General features: G+C 45.7%; 1 protein-coding gene across 1 annotated transcript in view; it reads right to left on the reverse strand.

Moving 5' to 3' along the window:
* Window positions 1–284: 284 nt before the first annotated feature.
* Window positions 285–22,779, reverse strand: part of fgf11b (fibroblast growth factor 11b) — a 46,631-nt gene continuing 24,136 nt past the window's right edge. The window contains exons 2-5 of the mRNA XM_042093656.1: window positions 18,661–18,771; window positions 15,338–15,441; window positions 1,918–2,116; window positions 285–418 (exon numbers count right to left, since the gene is read on the reverse strand). Coding sequence (XP_041949590.1) covers window positions 285–418; window positions 1,918–2,116; window positions 15,338–15,441; window positions 18,661–18,771 — 548 coding nt within the window. The remainder of the gene's footprint in view (window positions 419–1,917; window positions 2,117–15,337; window positions 15,442–18,660; window positions 18,772–22,779) is intronic.

The following is a 22,779-nucleotide window of genomic DNA, read 5'->3' on the forward strand; positions in this document are numbered from 1 at the left end:
GGGCGGAGATCGCCATGACAACAGGGGTCCTCTCCTAACTTCTCCTCTCTCCGCACGCCCACTCTCTGTCGACGCCGTCGCGATGAGGGCCCGGTGATCTCCTCTCGTAGCGCCGCGCGCCCCTCCCACGTGAGGCCAGCGCATCACCTGTTTGTTTGGCTGTCGCCGCCGCTGCCACTTTTTTGGCCGCTGCCGCCACTGCTCCTCCTGCCTCCCAGTGCATGGTGGGAGATTGAGTTTCTCTGTGTCACCGCTGCCCCTACCCCTGGCCAGGGGTCCCTGTGCTATGAGGCGTCTGCTTTGGGGGCCTCTTTCCTGCCGTTCTGTTGCGACGGCGAGTCGGACGTCTTGACCGTCTTGCATGGAGGGCTCTGCTCGCCGACCAGCGCGTGGAGCGAAGGCTCCTTGTACATGGCGACTGTGGAAAAGACAGAGGAGCAGGACAACGCCATTTAGGACATTATCACACCAAATCCCTTATTCAGTCATTCCATGTACATCTGAAACCCATTATATGCATGACCACTATGGATATATAGCCTATAGCCTAAGATAGCCTATAGGATATAACACCAAAGTACTTAAGACCTATAATCACAGATAACATGAAAGGCCAAGTTCTTCATTAAGCCCATGTGGTTGAAGACTAGCATGCATTTGTGTATATTAGCTTTGTGTGCCAATATGTCGTGTTGCATACAGATATGGCCTGCTGTACTCGACACGAGGATACTCACAATTCTCTCAGTTGAACTGAAGCTGGACAAAATGAGGTAAACATGACTATAATTAACCATGGGGGATGTCGAGGGAAATATAAACTGATGTAAACAAACAAAACAACAGCATCTCTCTGATGCCAGTCAAACCACTGTCAACACTGAGGGAGAAGCCAATGGTTTCCTCATCGCCATGCTCATCACCGGCTTATGAAATGAGGAACATCAATTTTCACATACACAGCAAAACATTCCTCAGATACTGTATTATTATCATGTCATCGTTGCTGCTTTGGCCAAATGTGAGTCCTGTGAGAGTAATTATGTTGATCTGGCTGATTACAAGAGCTGAGCTGATATACCCTTCCACCCCCAACCCCCCACCACCCCACGCACGCTCACACACACACACACACACACACCCCACTCAGTCATTTTGACAAACAAAGCATTTTGTGTGATTCCCAGTGTAAACACGCAGTCGGCAAATGTTTTATTTAACTGTTGGCTTCTCACACTGGGGAGGGCAGCATCAGCATGGTGTGCTCTTCTCATTATTTCATGTTTGCGCTGGGCCAGAATTTGCAAGATTTACCGCCGGAGTCACCTCTCCGATTCAATAAAGGTCACCCGTAAAATGCCACTTTAGCATACATTGTGATGGAAATGTTTCAGCTGTATTTCCCGCACCGCTGACTTTTCCCTGTGTTTACAGTTGACGTAACGACTTGTGATTTGTCACATTAATCTTGATCAATGTTGTTTGGAGGGCACACGTTTTTATTTCCTAAGAGATGTAAACACAGTGGTAGCCTCAGCCAAGCCACAAAATTAGAACAAAAAACCTGTCCTGGCATTTGATACAGAAATCCTATTAACCCTCATGCAAAGGGTGATTAACTATTCATGATGTCCGCTTGACTTCGAATTTCTGGCTAACCTCTGCAGCCAACCTGCGATTAACGCTTGCAAAGCCAGGTGCGGCGACCATTACAGCCAATTAATGCTTCCAAACGGTCAATTAATCGCATCAAAGGCTCCACATAAACCCCTTTGCGCAGACAGCAATCCCCCAGGGGACTGGAGGGGTCGAAGCTTTATCCTCATCCTACCCCCCTCCCCATTCACCTACCACACCAATGCCACAGCTAAATGACTCGAGCTGAACCGAAAACTATGCGTCACCAGGGAGCCTGACCTTCAATGACTTTGGGCAGAAAGTGGGCGGCGCCCTTGGTCTTCTTCACGCGGTTGCCCTTCATAACCTGGCCGTCGCGGTTGATGCCGATGTACCACGAGCGGCCGGACTGGCTCTGGCGATACAGCATAGAGGAGTAGGTGACGTAGTAGTTCTCGAACACGCTCTCTTTGAAGCGGCACTCGGGGTTGAAGTGTTCCTGGAAACAAAAGCAGCAGAAGGAAACGAGTGAGCGAGCACATTAACCTGAAGGGGAAATACAATGAAGCGTTGCATGGCAAACTGTAGTAAAAAAAAAAAAGCAAGTGAAAAAGCAATATGGTGTTTTTTGTTTTAATCTCAAATGGTTTTTATACAGATTGTGAGGAAACCCATGAAGGAGATTCATCAATGATGCATTCCACTTCTTCAATGAAGCAAACCTTCGTGGAGTCTATTTAAAACACTTCAAAGAGCTGCGTGTCTTTCTCCCTGGAAGTACTGTTTACCCATCTAAAATACATTTGCCCACATTTGCCCAAATCCATGCCAATCGTACACGTGTGAGTAACATGCATGGGCAGACTGGTGGGATCGTCGGCGATGAAGAGGTGGCCAATTATTCCTGGTGCCAGATGAGCCCGGGGAGGGTTGGCAGGGGAGATTGAGACTCCTTGCTCATACTGTATTTGTGTTTCTTTGAGAGCGCGAGCGTGGGAGTCTCGCGGGACGAGCGTGGGAGATAACTCTAGGCACGGCGGCCGCATTCATTAGCATCTCTGATAAACTTAACGCGGTCCCCAAGGTATGCCAAACAGAAGGGCTCTCACATGCACACACCCATACACATGCACACTCACACACACACACCAAAAGAGGCTCTACACATGTACACAGGCAACCTCGACGCATACATGCTGCACTAGACATACCCCATTGTGCAGTGAATATTTAGAAATGTGTGAAAACGCACAACAAAATTGGAAAACACTCAACAAAATACACACACAGGCACACACACACACACACACACACACACACAAGCAGATGCAGGAATAATCTTGTATGACAGCGTGGTGTAACTAAACACAGAGACTGCATGGTGAGTTTGGAAGCACGTCAGTCAGCTGGGAGCACAGATAGCGCTCTGACTTCTCCCATGTCGGTGCCTCATCGTCCTCATTGGTTATATCACCCCTTCACTGTGACTCACTGCCCTGACAGATTTCCTACAGACTCTTCAGCTTGCCACCCATACGCAGAAACCCCCCACCCCCCCAGCCAGATCTGCCGCAGGTGTGCCACATCAGGGCCATATCTGGGCCAGTGTCTGTTTGCGTCTGAGGCCTCCATCTCTCCCCGTTTCCACCCTACCCCACCCTGCACAGCCCAGCTTAGCCTGGTGACAGTAACCACGAGCGACAAGTATACATCTCTCTCAGTCATCTACGGGGTCCTTTCCTTGTCAGAGAGCAAACCCAATCTACAGGATTGATTTAGTGTGCGCAACAGGCCTGAAACAGCTGACTGGAGGCTTTTTTTTTCTCTCTCTCTCTCTCTCTCTCCCTCTCTTTCATTCTTTATTTCATTCCTTCCTTCCCTCCATCATGCCAGGCTGGAAACAAGCAAGGGGTGGAGGCTGTTGAAAAACAGACAGGGCTCTGGTGTATTCAAGCTATCCAGAACAAAAACACACACAAACACACACACACACACACACACTTATACACACACACACACACACACACACACACATACACACTCCCCGTCGGCAGAAAGGACTTATGGTTCTGGACACACAGCCCTGCCTGTCTGCTTGTCTGTCCCGCTAGTCCGCTTGCTCCGCCTGTGTTTTGTCTGCGCAGTCATGTCTCAGGCTACGTCCTGAGGGGACGAGTCCATCTCTGGGCCCTTGACAGCTCGGATGCTCTCAGTCACTCTTACACGCGTGGAGGGAGGGAGGGAGAGAGGGAGGGAGGGAGAGAGCGAGGGAGGAGTTGGTAGAGGGATGAGAGGAGTTGGTCTCGGCTCAAAAACTAATCACCCAGGAGACGCACGAGTGGCGGGCAGGCGACCTCTCTGTGATGAGTGTGTGGTGACCGTGGTGGCATTGCCCATGCTTCCCACTGACAGCTGACGCTGACTGAGAAAGGTCATGACCTTAGCACCGATCTGGGCTAAACCACAGCACAGCCCCACACATCATAATAAACCTTAAGTGTCGGGTTGAAGCACAATATGGTTTCTTCCGATATCCCTGAATCGAAACAACACAAGGACAAAATCATCAGCAGTGACAGAACGCCATGCATTTGGCTCACATGATGAATTGCAAGTCACCAACATTTCCTTTGCCGCTATGATGGACACAATTTGAAATTTGAAAAATTATAAACTTAACTAGAAAATAACACTAATTATAATGATAAAAATGTAATCTTTTGGCTTTGACTCATTGACTGATTTTGGCAGTGTCCCCCACTCTCTCTCTCATTCGCTCCCTCTCCGCATCTGCCAGCACAATGAATTCTAATGAAACTGGGAGAGAGGGGTAATATCCGGCCTCCGTGCGGAGAATCCTGAGGACCGGGAGCAGCCTTTTATCATGCGGTGCGGTATTCCGACCTTCCCTTCGCTCCACCTCTTCCTCCTCCTTCCCTCCTCCTCCTCCTCCTCCTCCTCCTTTCCCCCTCCCTTTTGCATCGGTGTCTGATTACATCTCCTCTACCTGCTCCATAAAGGCCGCACCTCCGCATTTTTCTGCCATGCTACTAAAACAGGATAACTGCCTCTTAACCTCCCTCTCTCTGTGTCTCTCTCTCTCTCTCTCTCCACCTCCTCCATTGCCTCTCTCCCTTAGCGGTGGCTGCCTTCTACAGTGCTAAACCCTCCAGGGAGTGCCTGTGCAAAGAGCGGAACGCTGCTCTACCTCTCCGATAAAAAACGAAGGAAGAAAATGAAGAAAAAAGGAAAAATACAGAACGGGTCCAATTTAAAGTGCACGCGCCGTCCCCTTTTTCCAGTGCGGAGGGGCAAAGTCGTCTTCATTTTCCGCTAAAATCAATAAAGTCGCTGCCAGTGTTTTCATCAGAGGGGAGAGGCTGACTCTGGCAGATGATGCAGCTTTGATTGCCTCCACCGATCTCTGCCGCTGTCGAGTTCCCAGTGAAATAATGACCTTGTCTATCAAACCCGCAGGTTCATTACATTTATAATTCACACATACACTGCTACCATTTTCAATGGTCCAACTGAATTAATTACCACAACTGACCGGCAGAAACGTCTTGCATTCTCTTTCAAGTTTGTCTAATAGAAGCCTGAGACTTGAGCACAAAGCTCCTAATGCAGCTCCATTATTAATGAGAATTAGGCTTTAATGGAGGAGAAGCAACTGAATAGGTGATGAGGTTGGGAAAAAAATGCAGATGAGGTAAGTATCTTAAACCATAACTCAGAAGTGTTAAATACCCTATAGAATGTGTCTTGTTAATGGAAGGAGAATTAACCATTTGCATATGTATTTTCTCTCTTTCAAAAGCACTCATTTTCCCAGCATGAATCATGCCAGCTTTGCGCACATCCTCAGAATATTCATATAGAATAAGTATAAGCTTTATATTGATGATTGTATTATTATGATGATGTAATTTATTTATTATTTTTTTTGTTTATGGTATTATAATGTTTTAAGCAGCTTTGGATGAGCGCATCTGGTAAACACCATTACCATTAGGCACATTTGGTGCTGGTAAGTCAGATCATTGAAATAGGAGAATGTGTGAAAGGCCAAATATACCTCATAGACTGGTATGTATTTCAGTTTGGATTAATAATATATATACAGTATGCAATCTATTTTTCTCTCCTATATTCACATCATGTCACCCCACAAACACCCAGATACACACACACACACACACACGCAGATGTTTTGTAGTATGTGTTTTACCCATAATACAATGGATCATGGCAGACAATGCGTTGTTGGGGTTTTGCAGATGCTGCGTCTATTATGTCACATTATGTAAGTCTCGTATGTAAGTTATGTAAGTAATGCCTCGATGTACAATAAGTATCAGCAAGGGTCAAAAGGGGATAAAAGCAATCAAGCTGTCTGCTAGCATAACTGCCTGGGAAGCCATGAAGGTCCCTAGCAACACACATACAGACAGTGACAAAGCCTAATGGAGTGGGTGGGGCTGGGAGGGGAAAAGGTGTTTTTTACAACCAATGGGTGAATTTGTTTTCTGTTTGAGTGACAGGCAGAGGACCTCTGTCAATAAGATTCTGCTTCTGAATGTTAGTCACTGACATCTACTGCGGTGGTGCCAAGATGTCACATCACTCAGTGGACTGTTAGTGCCAGTCCCAGACTGAGCGCAAAATATACTTAATAGGAAAAAAGAGAGAAACTGTGTGTGTGTGTGTGTGTGTGTGTGTGTGTGTGTGTGTGTGTGTGTGTGTGCCCTTGGGCATATAAATGTGTGGGGGTGCAAGTCTGTGTATGTGAGTGTGTAGATCAGAGTCCTTAGGGGTGTGTGGGTGTGTCCTTGTGTTGTAAAGACGTAAGTGTGTGTGTGTGTGTGTGTGTGTGTGTGTGTGTGTGTGTGTGTACGCACGCAGCTTGCAAAAGAGAATGACAATAGAAACATTTGACTTATTCATGTCAGGAGAGCTGTATACCTCCAGCCAGTGCCCTGCTTTGTTCCACTTTCTCTCTAACAATGTTTTCCTGCCCTTTCTGCCCTGTTTGCCGGGAACGATTATATCGCACTGTTTATGTCCCCCGCATCTCAATGCCACCCAGCGCGGAGCACAGAACCAGCTAGGAATGCAGCAGTGTCTACCAGTAGAGGAGATAGGAGTGCTGCACAGGAATACACACACACACACACACACACACACACACACACACAAATCCACACAGACACACACAAGTCCACATACACACACACACACATACAAACACAAACACACACACATACACAGACACAAACCCACACACACACACACACACACACACACACACACACACACACACAGTCATGTGCAATTTACACACAGGCAAACATGCCTTTTATTACCGTATGTGTGTGACATAATGAAAGTCGGGACACAAATGTCATGACATCAAAGTCCAGAAGAATTGCTATTTGCATGCACACTAATTGGATACTAACCTTTGTAGGACAAGTGTAATGACACTCTGTATTAATTTGTTGGTGTGCTATTTGTTAAAATTGTCACTGTGTGTGGAATGATGAAATGTATTGTGCTGAATTGATAAATATCCAGCACAGTTACCCAAGCAAGTATACTCATTGCTGTGGTCTTCATAATTTACAGTAAAATGTAGGCTAGGCCTATTGAGCCAAATAAAGACACATGAAAGCAAGCTACATGCAAGGAGAATTATTTATGTGATTAGTGGAAAGGTAGGCTAACTGAAGATGTTCCTTTACCACTTCAGTGGTGGAGATGAGAATGGATATGATATCAAGGTCATCACCAAAGCATTTCTTTGCAACACAGAAAATATTTAATGTCCAAAGAGGCAATCCCTAACAGCAAATACACCAAGCAAAGATTAAGTAGTGATAAGAAACTAGTAGATGCCTTTTTTCATCAATGTTATCATGTATCACTCACTTCCCAGTTCAAAGCAAACCAGTTGGCCACCAGGCAGCACAGAGACATGACTAATGAAATGACTGAATGGCATACCTTGCCTACCTTATGCCTACCTCCTCACACTCTGCATAGGCTAGGCTACCCATTGCACTTAACTTCCAATACTAGGAAGACATAACTGCTAAGCTAGTGGGCTCTGCATAGGCTAGGCTACCCATTGCACTTAACTTCCAATACTAGGAAGACATAACTGCTAAGCTAGTGGCTAGTCAGAGAACGACACAGAAAGTGCAGCTTTAGTCGTGTGGCAACCTCAGTCCCAGCAGGTCAGGAGGAGGATGTAATAATTGTCAACAAGAGGTTTTTGAAGAGCTTAAATGTGTCATGCATTGTTGGACAGGTAATGATTTTATCTTCCTGAACTATTTGTCCAATGTAGCAATCTACTGATGTATCTTAATTAGGCTATTAGCCCAATTGTAACATTGTATGTAGCCATGCTATGTTACCTTGTAGCCCAGGGGTGTCAAACTCATATCAGGCAGTGGGTTAAAATGGTGTGTTAAGACCCTCACAGGGCCGTTATTGTCGTGGTCATTATCATCTCTCTGCATGGGTATCAGAGTGTTGATAGATGATATACTTCTTTACTATACCCACTTATGAGCAAACTAGTACAAATCATGTACTGCTGTCATATACTGCTCTTTTACTCTTAAAATACCCTACTTCCATGTCAGTTTTTTCAGCTTCTTCCTTCTTAAGGATGGTTTAATCAATTTATCATATCATAGAGATATTGCTTATTACACATTGTTGAAGACAGCTGGATGTGAATATCTTTTTTTCTCTAATTTTGCTGGCCTGTATAGTTATACATAAAGGAAAGTAGGAGAGAGGCCACACTATGCATATATACTCTTTTATTTGCACATACGCGTGTCGGCGTGTGCCTTCTTCAAGCGTATGTGCAAATAAAAGAGTATATGCATAGTGCGGCCTCTCTCCTACTTTCCTTTATGTATAACTATCCAGGCCAGCACTCTTAAAGTTTAAAAGTAGACAAATTGAGTGAAGCCTGCTTCTATCCTCACTCTCTTTCTTTTGGCAAAATAAGAATCCATTGAATGATAGCCTAATGGATTATTAACTGTGTAACATTGCGTAGCTTTGTAGTTGCATGGTCTAGCTAGCATACATAGCCATTTGGTTAAATAGGCTATATTGTTGAATTAAATGATGGGACAGCTCAGTAAATGAGGGATCAAACTGTGGAGATTAGAGTAGCTGTGTCTGCCAGAAGTTGAAAACCAAGATGCAGGCTAAGGAAGTGTCAGAATGACCTTGCTTGAAAAAAAAAATCCCTGCAGCGCTTACCTTTTCGACCAGACACGAAGTAAGTAGGATAACCACCGGTCAGACTCTAAAAAAAGGAGGACACTTGTGTCCAAAATTGAGGACAAATGGGCCAAAATGAGGACACCCCCAAATTTTTGCTTAGTCTATACACCTGTTCCTGACAGTGAACATTAGCTAGAATGTAGAAACATTAGCTTTTTACCACCCATTAACACCATTAAACCATGGTGATACTTAGTGTGATTGGAAAGGTAAATTGTATAATTTAAGATATGAGGCTACTCTCATATGATGTATGTTTTTGATGTACATTTTATGATGCTTATATCAGTGTTTGTGAGACATAATTGATAATTCATCACTATTTTGTAATAATATGATATGTTAGCTAACCCTTTCACGTTGAGCATGTCCCCTCTTGAGAGCACAGACTATGCAGAACCACTATGCATCAGACTGCAACTGTTCATGTGAGAGTCTGCTGTCCAGTATACCAGTGGTCTTGTTCACCAATGTGTTTGGTACGCAGAGATAGTGTAGCCTCTGTGAAACCGCAGAGAACGAGTTGTTTTTATCATCGCTGCTTATAAGCATTATTTGCTGTGGAGTACTTGTATCATTGCTACATTGCTACTTATAAGCATTGCTTGCTGTGGAGCACTTGTCAAAAAGCCAGGCAAATGCCCAAACAGGAGGACACTCTACCTAGAATGTAGCGCCTTGAGTCAGATTATGAACATAAATGATCAGAGAAGTGGTCTGAGCAAATTGAACAGAATGGATAAATCTGTGGGACGGAAAAGGTGGTGCAATCTTTCAGTCGTGTCAGCCTCGCATTTTCTGAAGTAGAGACACACAGGTACATGCACACACACACACACATAACACAAACCCATACATACACGCACACACACACACATGCACGCGCATGGCTTACTGAATTACAAACACAGGCGCGCACACACACACACACACACACACACACACACATACACACACACACACAAAATATAAACCCATACAAACACTCTCCAACACACTCATGCAAAGCCACACAGACACACGCGCACACACACCAATTCCAATTGCATACACCCACAGCCCACCTCACCCGCGGTGCCCACCCTCCCCTCCCCCCTTCTTTGAGCCCAGGAGGGTTTTTCCGGAACACACAGATGATAAAGTGGGTCAGGACAGGACTGAGCTCTATTTTTATCGGGGAGCCATTTTCCTGGGGCCGACCGCAGGTAGCCGAGCCTCCTGTCTCCCTGCAGCAGCAGACCAATGACATGGAGTTTCCCCTCTGTGCGCGCTCCTCCTTCCTGGCCCCCAGGGGGCCCTACTGAGCCCACGCCTCGCTGACCATCATAGCCTAGATTTCAGCTCAAAGGCACCTGAGAGGAAGATTATGGGACATTTTGTGGGGGGCAAATAAGCGCTGCTGAGGATGATGGAGTCTATTCTGATTTCTCAAGTGTTTTATTGCTATGCTTTCACACTGTGTATGTGTGTGTGTGTGTGTGTGTGTGTGTGTGTGTGTACATATTTTAATGTCTTTGTGTGTGTGTGTGTGTGTGTGTGTGTGTGTGTGTGTGGTGTTTGTGTGAGTGTGTGAGAGTGTGATAGAAAGAGAGAGAGAGAGAGAGAGAGAGAGAGAGAGAGAGAGAGAGAGAGAGAATGTAGTGGACTTTATTTCCAAAATGGAATCCGCCCAAATTATAAGTGGTAATGTAATGAGGGGTTTTGACACTCTCCGTTTTAAAAAGGTTTCTTTGATTTGCTTTCCCAGTACGTTATGTGCTTTTACAGTTATGTTGAGAGAGCATATTTGAATGGCATCCAGCCAGAGGAGGATAGGACTAGAGAGCAGGAGAGAGAGAGAGAGAGGGCAGGGAGAGAAAGTGAGATAAAAGAGACAGAGAGAGAGAGCAGAAGTAAAAATTAACGAGAGAGAGAAAGTAAAGAGGAGGGGAATAGCTTTAAAACAGGGTCTTCTCCCACAGGAGTTGTCCTCCGTGCCGCTGCTGTCACACAACGCTCGTCCTCTCCCTTTCTCTTCTTCCTCTCTCTCTCTCCCTCTCTCTCTCCCTCTCTCTCTCTCTCTCTTCTTTTCTCCCTCTTTCCATTCCTCCCGTGCTGTGCGGCTGCTGACAGTGATGGGCTTGTTGTCACCAGCACGAAACATTTGTCTGCTCTGTCATTGATGTCCTCTCCAGAGGAGTGAGCCTCTCCGCGCATCTTTAATGAGGGGGATCACACACATGCAAGCATACTTCCACACACCCACGCACTGACTCACAAGTGCATAAGAACACACACACACACGCACACTCACTCACTCACACTCACATACTCCCACACACACAAGAATAGTACACACGAGACAGACAAACACATATGCACAAATATACACAGACACACTTGCACATGTTTATAAATACAGACACAGACTTATGTATACTCAGGTATAATCATGTGCGCGCGCACACACACACACACACACACACACACACATAGACATACACATACACATACACATACATAGACACACACACATGCCCCCACACATCTTAATCATAAGCCCTACATTTTCATAAACAGCTAAATAGCATTACAACATTAAACCATGCAGAGACATATATTCACTGAACACCTTCATATTCAGTCTTGCTTTTTAATGTGCCTGTAATGAGGTCATGGATGCTTTTTCAAAGCTCCCTTAAGGTAGATGCTCTCAGACTAAACACACACACACACATACATACACACACTCTGTCTCATCCCTCGCAGGAAAAACATCCAGAGGGCAATTTCAATCATCTTATCAAAACTAAAGCTGCATGTAATTGGACCTTAATGATGTGCCCGTTAATCTTCTGCATAAATAGGGACCATTATCCCTAGAGATGCCGCAAAGACACAAGTGGAGAGAAGGGATCGGCATGGACGGGGCAGGTCAGGGGAGGGCAAGCGACACTGCGGAGTGGACGAGAGGACAGGAAGGACGAGAGAGGAGTGGAGTGGAGGCCGGATATCCTAAGGAGGGCAACAAGGAGGTACAGGACAGGGAGAACAGCGGAGAATTAAAAACAGGCAGGGAGGAGAGAGAGAGAGGGGGGGGGGGGGGGGTTAGCGGAAGAGGGACAAGGCATTTGAAGGGTGAAAGCGAGGGAAAAACAAGGAAGATGAGGAGCGATGTGGGAAGGGAAGGTCACAGGGGACAGGATGGACGCGAGGAGAGGACGCGAAGGACAGAGTGAGGATTCAAAGGAGATCAGGGAGTGTGTGTGTGTGTGTGTGTGTGTGTGTGGAAGGGGAGTGTAGGACAAAACAGAGAGAGAGAGAGAGAGAGAAGGTGACAAAGATAGATAGGGAGAAGCAAGAGCGATAGGGATAGAGAGAGGGAGAAAAAGGAAGAGAGGAAAAGAGACAACGGTGACAGAGAGCGAGAAAAAAGTGACAGTGAAAAACAAGAGTGTAAGAGAAAAGTGGAGAGAGGGAAAATAGTCAGAGAGGGAGTGAGAGAAGTGGGGATGCCCCAGCGTATGGCACGGCGCAGAGGAGCCACAGTGATCCTTGCGTGAATAAAAGAGTGAGTTCCCTTTGAACCAAATATCGTTCTCCACTTCTGCCGAGAAAATCCCCTCATTTCTTAGTTCACAGAGAGGCAAGAGACAAAAGCTCTCTCTCAGCCCTGAATTCTAATCTCCAGCTTTGGGATATTCTGTCAACACCCCTCACTCCCTCCTTCCCTCCCTCCCTCTCGCTCGCTTCTCTCTCTCGCTCTTACTCAGATTCTCCCTCTTCTATCACTTCCCTTCTCTTCTCTCACCCTCTCTATCCCTCTTTTACCCCCCCCCCCCACACACACACACACACACAAATATATACATACACACGCATGCACAGACACAGACACACACGCACACACACACACACACACACAAATATACACATACACACGCATGCACAGACACAGACACACACGCACACACACACACACACACACAAGCACACACACACACATATATATATACAAACACAAAACGTTCGCACACATCACACTTCAGTAGCGCATACATTAACCCTCACTTTGTCATTTTGCCATAATTGTCTTGCGTCTCCTCTGCCATGTGTCCGTGCGGGGACTGTGTAAATAACCCTTTTCACCTTGCACACCAGTGTGCCACCTCTCAGCCTTACTCAACATCAAACGCCGCCCGGGTAATTGGTCACACTGCACAGGGCTAATCCCTTGTTGTTATTGCTTATTTGGAAGCTAAATCAAACCAACAGGGGACTCGGTCACCTTAAGTGCTTAATAGAAACCTACACTGGACCCTGGGTGAAAGACAGCACGTGCTGAGCTAGAGTGGGGTGTGTGTGTGTGTGTGTGTGTGTGTGTGTGTGTGTGTGTGTGTGTGTGTGTGTGTGTGTGTGTGTGTGTGTGTGTGTGTTGGGGTGAGGTGGGGGGGGGGGGGGGGTGGCGGTGGAGCAGGCTATTAGGAAGTTATCTTGACGTCAGCTTTGGACTCTGGCCGGAATGTTCCGGATTCGCGTGGATTAATGCCTTCTCAGAGCTGCATTTGGTGTGCAGCTGAGCTTTTTCCTTTAACTAATGCAAAGGTGTGGGTTTGCTGTTAATGTCCCATGGAGCTCTGCATGCATCTACAGCAGATGGTCTTCAATGAAAAGTGTTAATGGCTGTAGAGTGTTATTTACACACCTAATGGTAGGAACATGGTGTAAAGATAACAATAAACATTTTAATTGCTGAACTATTAGGACACTGCCAGCAGCTTACTCACTTATAGTATAAGTATAAGTATATATACTATTTTGATCCCGTGAGGGAAATTTGGTCTCTGCATTTATCCCAATCTGTGAATTAGTGAAACACACTCAGCGCATCCCGGTGCAGTGAGCTGCCTGCAACAACAGCGGCGCTCAGGGAGCAATTAGGGGTTAGGTGCCTTGCTCAAGGGCACTTCAGCCATGACTACTGGTCGGGGTTCGAACCGACAACCCTCCGGTTACAAGTCCAGAGTGCTAACCAGTAGGCTACGGCTGCCCCAGTTTGTCTCCCCCACACACACACACACACACACACACACACACACACACACACACACACACACACACACACACACACACACACACACACACACACACACACACACACACACACACACACACACACACACACACACACACACACACACACACACACACACACACACACACACACACACACACACACACACACACACCATCATGCAAAAAGACACCACATCATCAACAACAACATCAAAAGCAGCAACAACCAGTGAGCCACTCTCCCTCTGAGACCGAGGATCATACTCTCTATCCAGATCTATTCAATTCAGTCGCATTTGTGTGGCGCTTGTTCACAAAGGGCATTATCACAAAGCAGCTTAGCTGAGCTCCTGTGCTCCCTCCAAACAGCAATCTCTCTGTGACAGCACCAAGAGGAAAAACTGGGATGGGATTTCGAAACTTCATCCCACACAATGACCCTAATAATGGCAGCGTCCGAGGAATCATCCAAATGGATGTCTTACTTTGCGGGCCAGTGGAAGTACACTGTGGCCTGTGGCAGCCTGTGCTGAAAGTCGTTAAGAGCAACATCCGTCTCCGTTGTCATTGTCATAACAGCTATTGTTAACATTATGGTTTCAGCTACATTTATCTTAGCTTGTGAGAAACTTCAAACAATGGTTGCTGTCACATAGACCCTGCAAACACTATGGCCTAATTCCCCAGAGTAGGCGTACAGTATAGCTGAAAAAAGCAGACCAAAAATCTCATATAATGGATGAAAAATGCATCACACTCATGCACCCCATTCATCCCTATTATCATATCCATTATCATTATAGCCATTACCACTATTATAAATAAATAAAACTTAATAGAGTGAGCATCAAAGGCAATGGGATATGGAAATGATTTCACTACTATAGATGCTACTGGCACACAATCCACAAAGTGGATATGAAAAAGTTTGTTCCCAAAACGCTATATCTCCGTTTTTAAAAACATTAAAAAGTCAGGCTATTTCATTATGTATTTCAGGTAATATCAATCAAAATTGCAGTTGTGCTGTTTTGATTGAGTAACGATGAATTAAATAACTATACCCAATTACAGTTCTACTGAAATTACTTGGAAAACAAAATGTAAAAAAAATATTATGAAAATTCATTAAAATGGTGGCTATTGCTTTTGGAAGCAAACTCTTCATATAGAAATGGTACCACTGTAACACCGTGTGCCATAATGGGTATTTTCCATTGGACATTTTTTAAACACATTTTTTATAAGATTTTTATCAGTATTGGTATCATCATCCTTGACCTAATTATCATCATCACCATCATCATCATCATCATTTTCATCAGAATGGCCAGCACAGGCAGTCACTCACCGACGTGTAGAGATACCCCTCGCTGTTCATGCCCAGGTAGAGCCCAGTCTTTGCCCCCTGGATCGCCACTATCCGCAGGCCCACAGGAATCAAGTTGAACTGTGCTGCCGGGCAGAAAGAGAGAAAGAGAGAGAGAGAAAGAAGAGAGAGAAAGAGACAGAGAGAAAGATAGGGAGAGAAAGAAAGGGGGAGGGGGGGTGACAGGAGACACACAGTCAGCCTTTTCTATCCACACATGTACTCGTGTCAAACACCAGTCAGCCAGGGAGGAGCAGGGAGGATTTCCTGGGGCCTGACCTGGCATGGCCCTGGCACAATCACTCTCCGCTGACAGGGGTCTCTGCAGTGAGGGGCCCCCAGAGACGGTGGGGGGGGGGGGGGGGGGGGTGTTGTCATGAGGATGGGGATGCTGATGCGGGCTCCGAGGGGAGAGAAGAGGCCGTGATCACCACCACGCCACTTCAATTTTTATTACACTCGGCACCTGTCAAACTCGTCATCCCCGCCGCGCGGAGCGGAGAGCAGGACCCCACCCCAAGAGGATAGGAGAATAAAGAGAGAGGGATGACAGGAAGATGAAGAGGTGTGAGACGGAGGGAGAGAGAGATAGAGATAGAAAAAGAGAGGGGGAGAGAGTGTTGGTGAGAAAGAGAGAGGGAGAGCGCAAGGATATAGAGAGGCAAACACCAAAGATAGAACGCACAGGAGGAAATGACAGCCGCATGAAATGGAATCGTGACGGAAGTTAACAGGAAGAGAGTGAGGCTGAGGGTGGTGGGGTGTGTGAGTGGTGGTGGTGTTGGGGGCAGGGGGGGGGGGGGGGGGGGTAGGGTAGTGGTATTGAGGAACTGCATGAAAAAAATACAGATGGAGATGACAGGAGATAGAGGGAACATGAGACATTGAGGAAGAAAGTGAGAGAGACAGGAAAACCCAGTAAGCCGCTCTGTCCTCTGTTTGTTCTCTGCTGACTCTCTCGTATGGCACATCAAGCGCGCCGGCTCCCACAATGAGCCTCGTGCAACTGCAGTCAAATTCGCCCAAAGTCCTTGCAGTGTTGTCTTCACCTCAGGCCCTCCAGAGAGCGTTTGAAAGGGCCCGAATTCCACAGTACGCTAGTCTTTCTTCACAGGAGTAATTACTGTACACATGTAATAGTAATGCAACGCAACGAGTCTGGAGCCATTTAGACGCCTCGCTGCAGTGCCCTCAGTGAGTACAAAGTAAGAGTACAAAGGCACGCATGTAATGCTGTGCAAGAATGAAGACGTATACTGTACATTTGCACATGGTAACAGTCATGCTACTCTGGCTTTGAATGCATGTCGACTGTGGCTCTTTGAGAGCTTTGTTGGTACAATGGTCTTCTGCTCTCTTCTATTGTTCCTATGAACTGATCTTTCTCCCCTCCCTCTGCCTCAATAATGTGTTCTACACAGCATGTTGGGACACACACACACACTATTTGATTATATTGATTGCATTATGGTATGGGTTTCTACCCTAATGTACAGTAATAAAATGGTACAAATTCCATTGGTATTTGGAACCATTTGGTTGTTATCAACCTCTTTAGCTTATTAATGTTTTCAAGATTATTATACAGTACATTTTCCACCCACATCCACCAATCCATCCATAATCTCTCGTTATCTGTCCTCTATACATCAGTTCATCATTCACATGGCTGTTTCCTCTCTCCTCCTCTGTCCTCCCCTCTTGCCAGTGAATTGTCCTGTTGTCAGTTGGCAGATTTCATCCGGCTCGCAGTGCTAAGCTTTATGCCTGTGAATGCAACTCAGCATCTTGCGCTGTGCCATGTATAGTAAGGAGAGTGACAGCCCAGTTATGAATAGGGCTGTGCAACATCTGACATCGCTGTGCATAACAGATGTGTTTTTCTGTGTCTCAAATCCCTCTCATAATTAAGTTCTTATTGATGGACAGTTTTGTGATGGTGTTCTGCACAAGCTTTAACATGGAATGGGCTGGCTATATAGATCACTGTGGTCCTGTCATCAGCAACCTAGTTGCTTTTTGCATCAACCCATATCTAATGGGTCATATCTAACATTATAACATGACATTTCCATGTCATAAACATAGCCTGTCCTTAGTTATTATAACAGATGATGTCCAGTGATTTGACAGTCACATGTGAATATTAGTAATAATTGTTATGACAGGTTTAGGTTTTAGGTGTCATAACACTAAAATGTCACAGCATCACACTGCAGTGACAACTGACTATGGGGACTTTAACTCGTAATATCACAGGCCACACACTGACTTAACTCCTCCAAATGCCATGACACATTTAAGACTTGGTTATGCTTAAATTAAGAGATATCTTTGCAAGTCTTCCCATTCCCAAACGTTAAAACTGAAAGCGTAAACCAGGAGTGCATCTCAATGCCGGCTTCCCCCCCCCCCCCCCCCCCCCCCCACACACACAAACACACACATGCATGCACACACACTGGATCAGTGCATATGAAGCACAGCTGTTGCTGTTGTACCATGCTGAAGGTTAGATGGACAGGTGGCAGGAAAGCGCTGATCTGCCCCGACCTAAGCCCAGCCCATCCCCTCAACCCATATACCCTCACACACGAACACACACACTGATAGGAAACACACTCACAGCAAACACACAAGCACTTACACACATATACAGAAAACACACACAAACACCCATGCACTCACACATACACACACATACACTCTCACAGTCACACATACACACACACACACACACACACACACACATAGCCTGGACCACCAGCCATCAGTGGCACAGTGCTGGACCACTGGGGTCAGCTTTAGTGAAATGGGCTTTTAACTGGAGCTGATGACCTGTGTCAGGGTGTAATACAGCTGGCCAGTGTCCAGTCAGCACACCGCGGCCCCACGCCAAGCCACCGCTCTCCGATTAATTATCGCACAGAGACCACATGTCACCCAAACAGCACACTCAGAGAGAGAGAGAGAGAGAGAGATGAAGGGGAGGGGGAGTGAGAGAGGGGAAAGGATGGAGGGATGGAGAGGGATAGGAGAGAGAGAGAGATAGAAGGGGAGGGGGAATGAGAGAAGGGAAAGGATGGAGGGGGGGAAGAGAGCTCTGTGGAAGCTAATGGAAATGTAGGAGGATGTGTATTGTGTTATGATGAGGTTAAGGAATTGTGGATGTGTACTCCATTCATAGACACACACAGTCACACAAACACAAACACATTCATGCACACACACACTCACACTCACACTCACACTCAAACACTTACACAATCTCTCTCTCACACACACATACACACAAGCATACTTACAGAAGGAGCTGCTCTCGTCCCTTGTGCCGTCCATGGTGCCGTCTGGCTGCATCTGGAGGTAGTAGCCGTGCTGACTGTACAGACGGGTAACTATGCCTTTGAGCTGCGGCTCTGCAGAGAAATACCAACACCACAGGGTTATTACCAGGGTGTGTGTGTGTGTGTAAGAGAGAGAGAGTGTGTGTGTGTGTGTGTGTTTGTGTTTGTGTGTGTGTGTGAGAGAGATAGAGAGAGTATGTGTGTGTGTTGTCTATGTTTCTGTTTTTTGTGTGTCTACTTAAGTAACTGTGCAGATGTGTGGTTGTCTGTGAGACTGTATCTGTGTGTCATTTGAGCGTGTTTGTCATCAGTCTCTGTTTTTCCCTCTGCACCAGGGACAGTGGGGGTAGATGTAGAAGGAAAGAGAGAGAGAGAGAGAGAGAGAGAGAGAGAGAGAAAGTAGGAGAGAGTTAACAAAGCAAGAGCAAAAGATGGAGGCAGTGAAGAGCGATGGTCCCCTTGAGAGTGCACCCTTTGCTAGTGTGTGGGAGAGAGCTTCAGGCTAGAGCCAGGTTAACACGGAGGGTTTGTCAGGTAGCGGCTGAGCACCGTCTGAATTAACATAACCCACGCCTGCACCTCCACCACCACCACCTCCTCCTCCACCTTCACTCAAGTAGGTGAGGTGGCTCCCAGGGCTCAGGAGCAGCCGGCGTTGATGCTGAAGGGGAGAGGCAGAGGCTTGTGTGTTGAATAGATAGATGGTGCCAGGAAACAGGTGGCTGTGTGTGTCTGTCTGTTGCAGCAAAGTTTTGAACAGATAGTTTTAACATTATAGAGGTCAGTAAAAGTTCACTCTGGACCATTAGCGATGGACATTAATGTATTAAAAGACAAGATCCTCAGAGACAGAAGTTCTTTTTAAAAAATGAACTTCCTTTCTTGTCTGTAATACTTTTCAGGAATGTAATATATTTAATGGCAAGAAGAATATGTGGTATGCCGAACAAATATGGAGATATATAAATAAAAGAATAAATCAAAGAAATCCAACATTTCCCAATGCCCATTCCAAGATATTTGGGTTATGTCTGGCTTTATATTTGTGCACATTTGATAAAAACATTGACCTCACTTTCCTACATTCTATTTTTCTAGGGGTAAGAATGATTCAGTAGAAGCCTTCATTGGTAAGTTTTATCCTATTTGTCTTTGTCCATTATTGTAGGGTTCCTATGAGCCACTTAATGCTGGCAACACTAGCTTCTCATCACTTTTGCTGAATGCATATATAGCCTGAAAAAACTCTGGAAAGTCTCTAAATGCATTCAAAATAGACTGCTGCAATTTGGTTTATTTCATGAGAGCCTATTAATATTCTTGAAAACTGAAACTTGAGCTTAAAGTATGTAAAGCCTTTCTTGAGGGAAATAACATGTATTTTCCATTGGCACGTTCCACTGTTACCACCATCGGCACCCATAACTCAAAAACCCCAAGAGCCTAAACAAATGTGCATCAAGGCTGCCCAAATCACAGTGGCACAGTCAGAGAGAGGGCTGCCCTGTTGATTTGAATGTATCACTATTACCACCCATTTACAGGGAGTCATTTTTCATACACATATGAAAGAAACAGGTTTTAAGATCATGTTTGAAAATGTTTTGGTCCTACACAATGCTCTCTCTCTCTCTCTGTCTGTCTGTCTCTCTCTATCTATCTCTCTCCCTCTCATTCTCTTTTTTTAAATGTAGTTATACAACGCATTTTCTGGCACAATGGCTATTCAAAGTCAAAGACAAAGACAGACACAGACGACCTCAATAATGAGTCCATGGGCACTGCATGGCCACACAGACACAGCATCATGGCACACCATCCAACGGCCGTCTGTACAGTTTTCTGGGCAGACGCTGGAAAGCTAACCCACAAACCAGCAGCACGGTGGACTTCTGATAGCGACAAATCCTGGATCACTAGACGCCTATCAGTTCTGAATTCCTGCGTACCCACTATCCAGATCGATGCAGCTAGCCATAGCATGGCAGCTTAGCAGCAGCTCGCTGGACATCTGTCTTTCCCAGTCATGTTGGCAGAGTCCCAAGTGATCTCTCTGACCAAATACTGGAAGCCTTCACATTTGAAGTTCAAACTTTAGGAAGGTGACAGATCTCAAAGGCCCTTGTAGTTCAGTCAAGACACTTCAGCCCAACGAATGCACATCAACGTTAAGGGAGCCTTTGTAGTGTTAGTTGAAATACTTGGGTAGGAACCTTTGTATGTAACCAGGTAGGGGGAGTTCAATAAAGTTACACAGTACTGACGATACAGTCACGTCTTCTTGTGTCTCCCAGTTAGTAGCTAATATATTGCAAGGCCGACTGAACATGGTGTCAGAAGTTAACACGGTTAACTAGACAGTATTAATGTGTAGAGGGCTACATAGTGCGCCAGTTTTGGAGCGGATTGTTTGCGTGCCTATCGAGTGAAATTGTGTCAGGCTAGTCAGAGAGTTAGCGTTAGCATCTACGGAACGGCAGCAACATGGCTCAGTTTCAAGTCACTCCTCCGGAGAAATTTACTTTCAAGGCGGGCGAATGGACAAAGTGGGTAAAACGATTTGAAAGGTTTCGCATCGCGTCAGGATTAGACGCGCAAGATGACGAAAACCAGGTGAATGCACTTATTTACTCAATGGGAGAAGAGGCTGAAGACATTGTAGTTTCCCTGCACTTAACCCCCGAAGAGGCGGGTGAATATGCAACAGTTAAAGCGAAACTGGATGCTCACTTCAAAACTCGCAGGAACGTCATATTCGAGAGGGCTAAATTTAATCAACGACAACAAGAAGTTGGCGAGTCAGCAGACAGCTTTCAGACGGCGCTGCATTGCCTCGCGGAGCACTGCGGATACGGTGCTCTGCACAACGAAATGGTGAGAGATCGACTGGTTGTGGGCCTGAGAGATAAACGCTTAAAAAAATAAATCCATTACAGCTGGATTCCGAACTGACGTTGGGGAAAGCCATCAACAAGGCCCGACAAAGTGAGCAGGTAAAAAAGCAGCTTGAAATGCTTAAGACAAACTTTAAAGCAGAAGCCTGCAATACTCTATTGCAAACTTTAAAGCAGAAGCCTGCAATACTCTATTGCAATACTAAGTCCTGGCTCTGTCACTACAAGCGTCTTATGCTTGATCACCCTCAAGCACATTGGGCTTTCTTAATTTAACTTATATAGTGTATTTAGTATTTAGTTTTGTTAGTTTCTTATCTTATCTTCTACTGTCTTTATTGTACAGTGGAGTTTAGTTATATGTTTATACTATACTAATGTTTACCATTTCTGTTGTAAGTGCATGTTGTGTGTTATGTATGTATGCTACTGAGACCCTTGAATTTCCCCTTGAGGATCAATAAAGTATCTATCTGTCTATCTATCTATCTATCTATCTATCTATCTATCTACTCAGCTAGATAATGTGCACACACGTCAGCGCAGCAGCTCAAGTTCAAAACAAAACAAGCAGCACAGTGGACCGACTTTTAAGAAAATGACACAGGAAAGACAACTGCAATGCAATAGATGCGGAGACACACGAGGGCATCATCCGCAGCAGTGTCCAGCGAGAGAGGCTGTGTGTAATCAATGCAGAAAAAAAAGGACATTATGCTAGAGTCTGCAAAACTAGAAAGAAAATGGAAGTGAATGTAGCTGCAGTGACTGAGGAGTCAGACAGCGGACGTGAGGACGTTGCTTTCTTGGGCTCTATGTCAGAGGAGACCACAAGGCAGTGTTCAAAATTGACACTGGAGCAGACGTCACTGCAGTCCCAGCAAAACTGTACACACAGGGCCAGTTCAACAAGCTGTTGAGAGCAACAAAGATTCTCTATGGGCCAGGAGGAACACCTTTGAAGGTAAAAAGGGAAATTTGCAGCCACTCTCAGTAAGGACAATAAAAGCACACAAGAGGAAGTTTACGTTGTGGATGGGCTACGTACGCCACTTCTTGGTGGACTAGCTGCCATGACACTCCAGCTTGTCGCCAGACTGAATGACCTCAGCCTGGATACCAAAGAGACTGTAAAAAGACAATTCCCAATGCTTTTCTCAGGACTAGGGGAAATGGAGGGGGAGTG

The sequence above is a fragment of the Alosa sapidissima genome, chromosome 5 (assembly GCF_018492685.1).
Source record: "Alosa sapidissima isolate fAloSap1 chromosome 5, fAloSap1.pri, whole genome shotgun sequence".
NCBI classification, from domain to species: Eukaryota; Metazoa; Chordata; class Actinopteri; order Clupeiformes; family Clupeidae; genus Alosa; species Alosa sapidissima.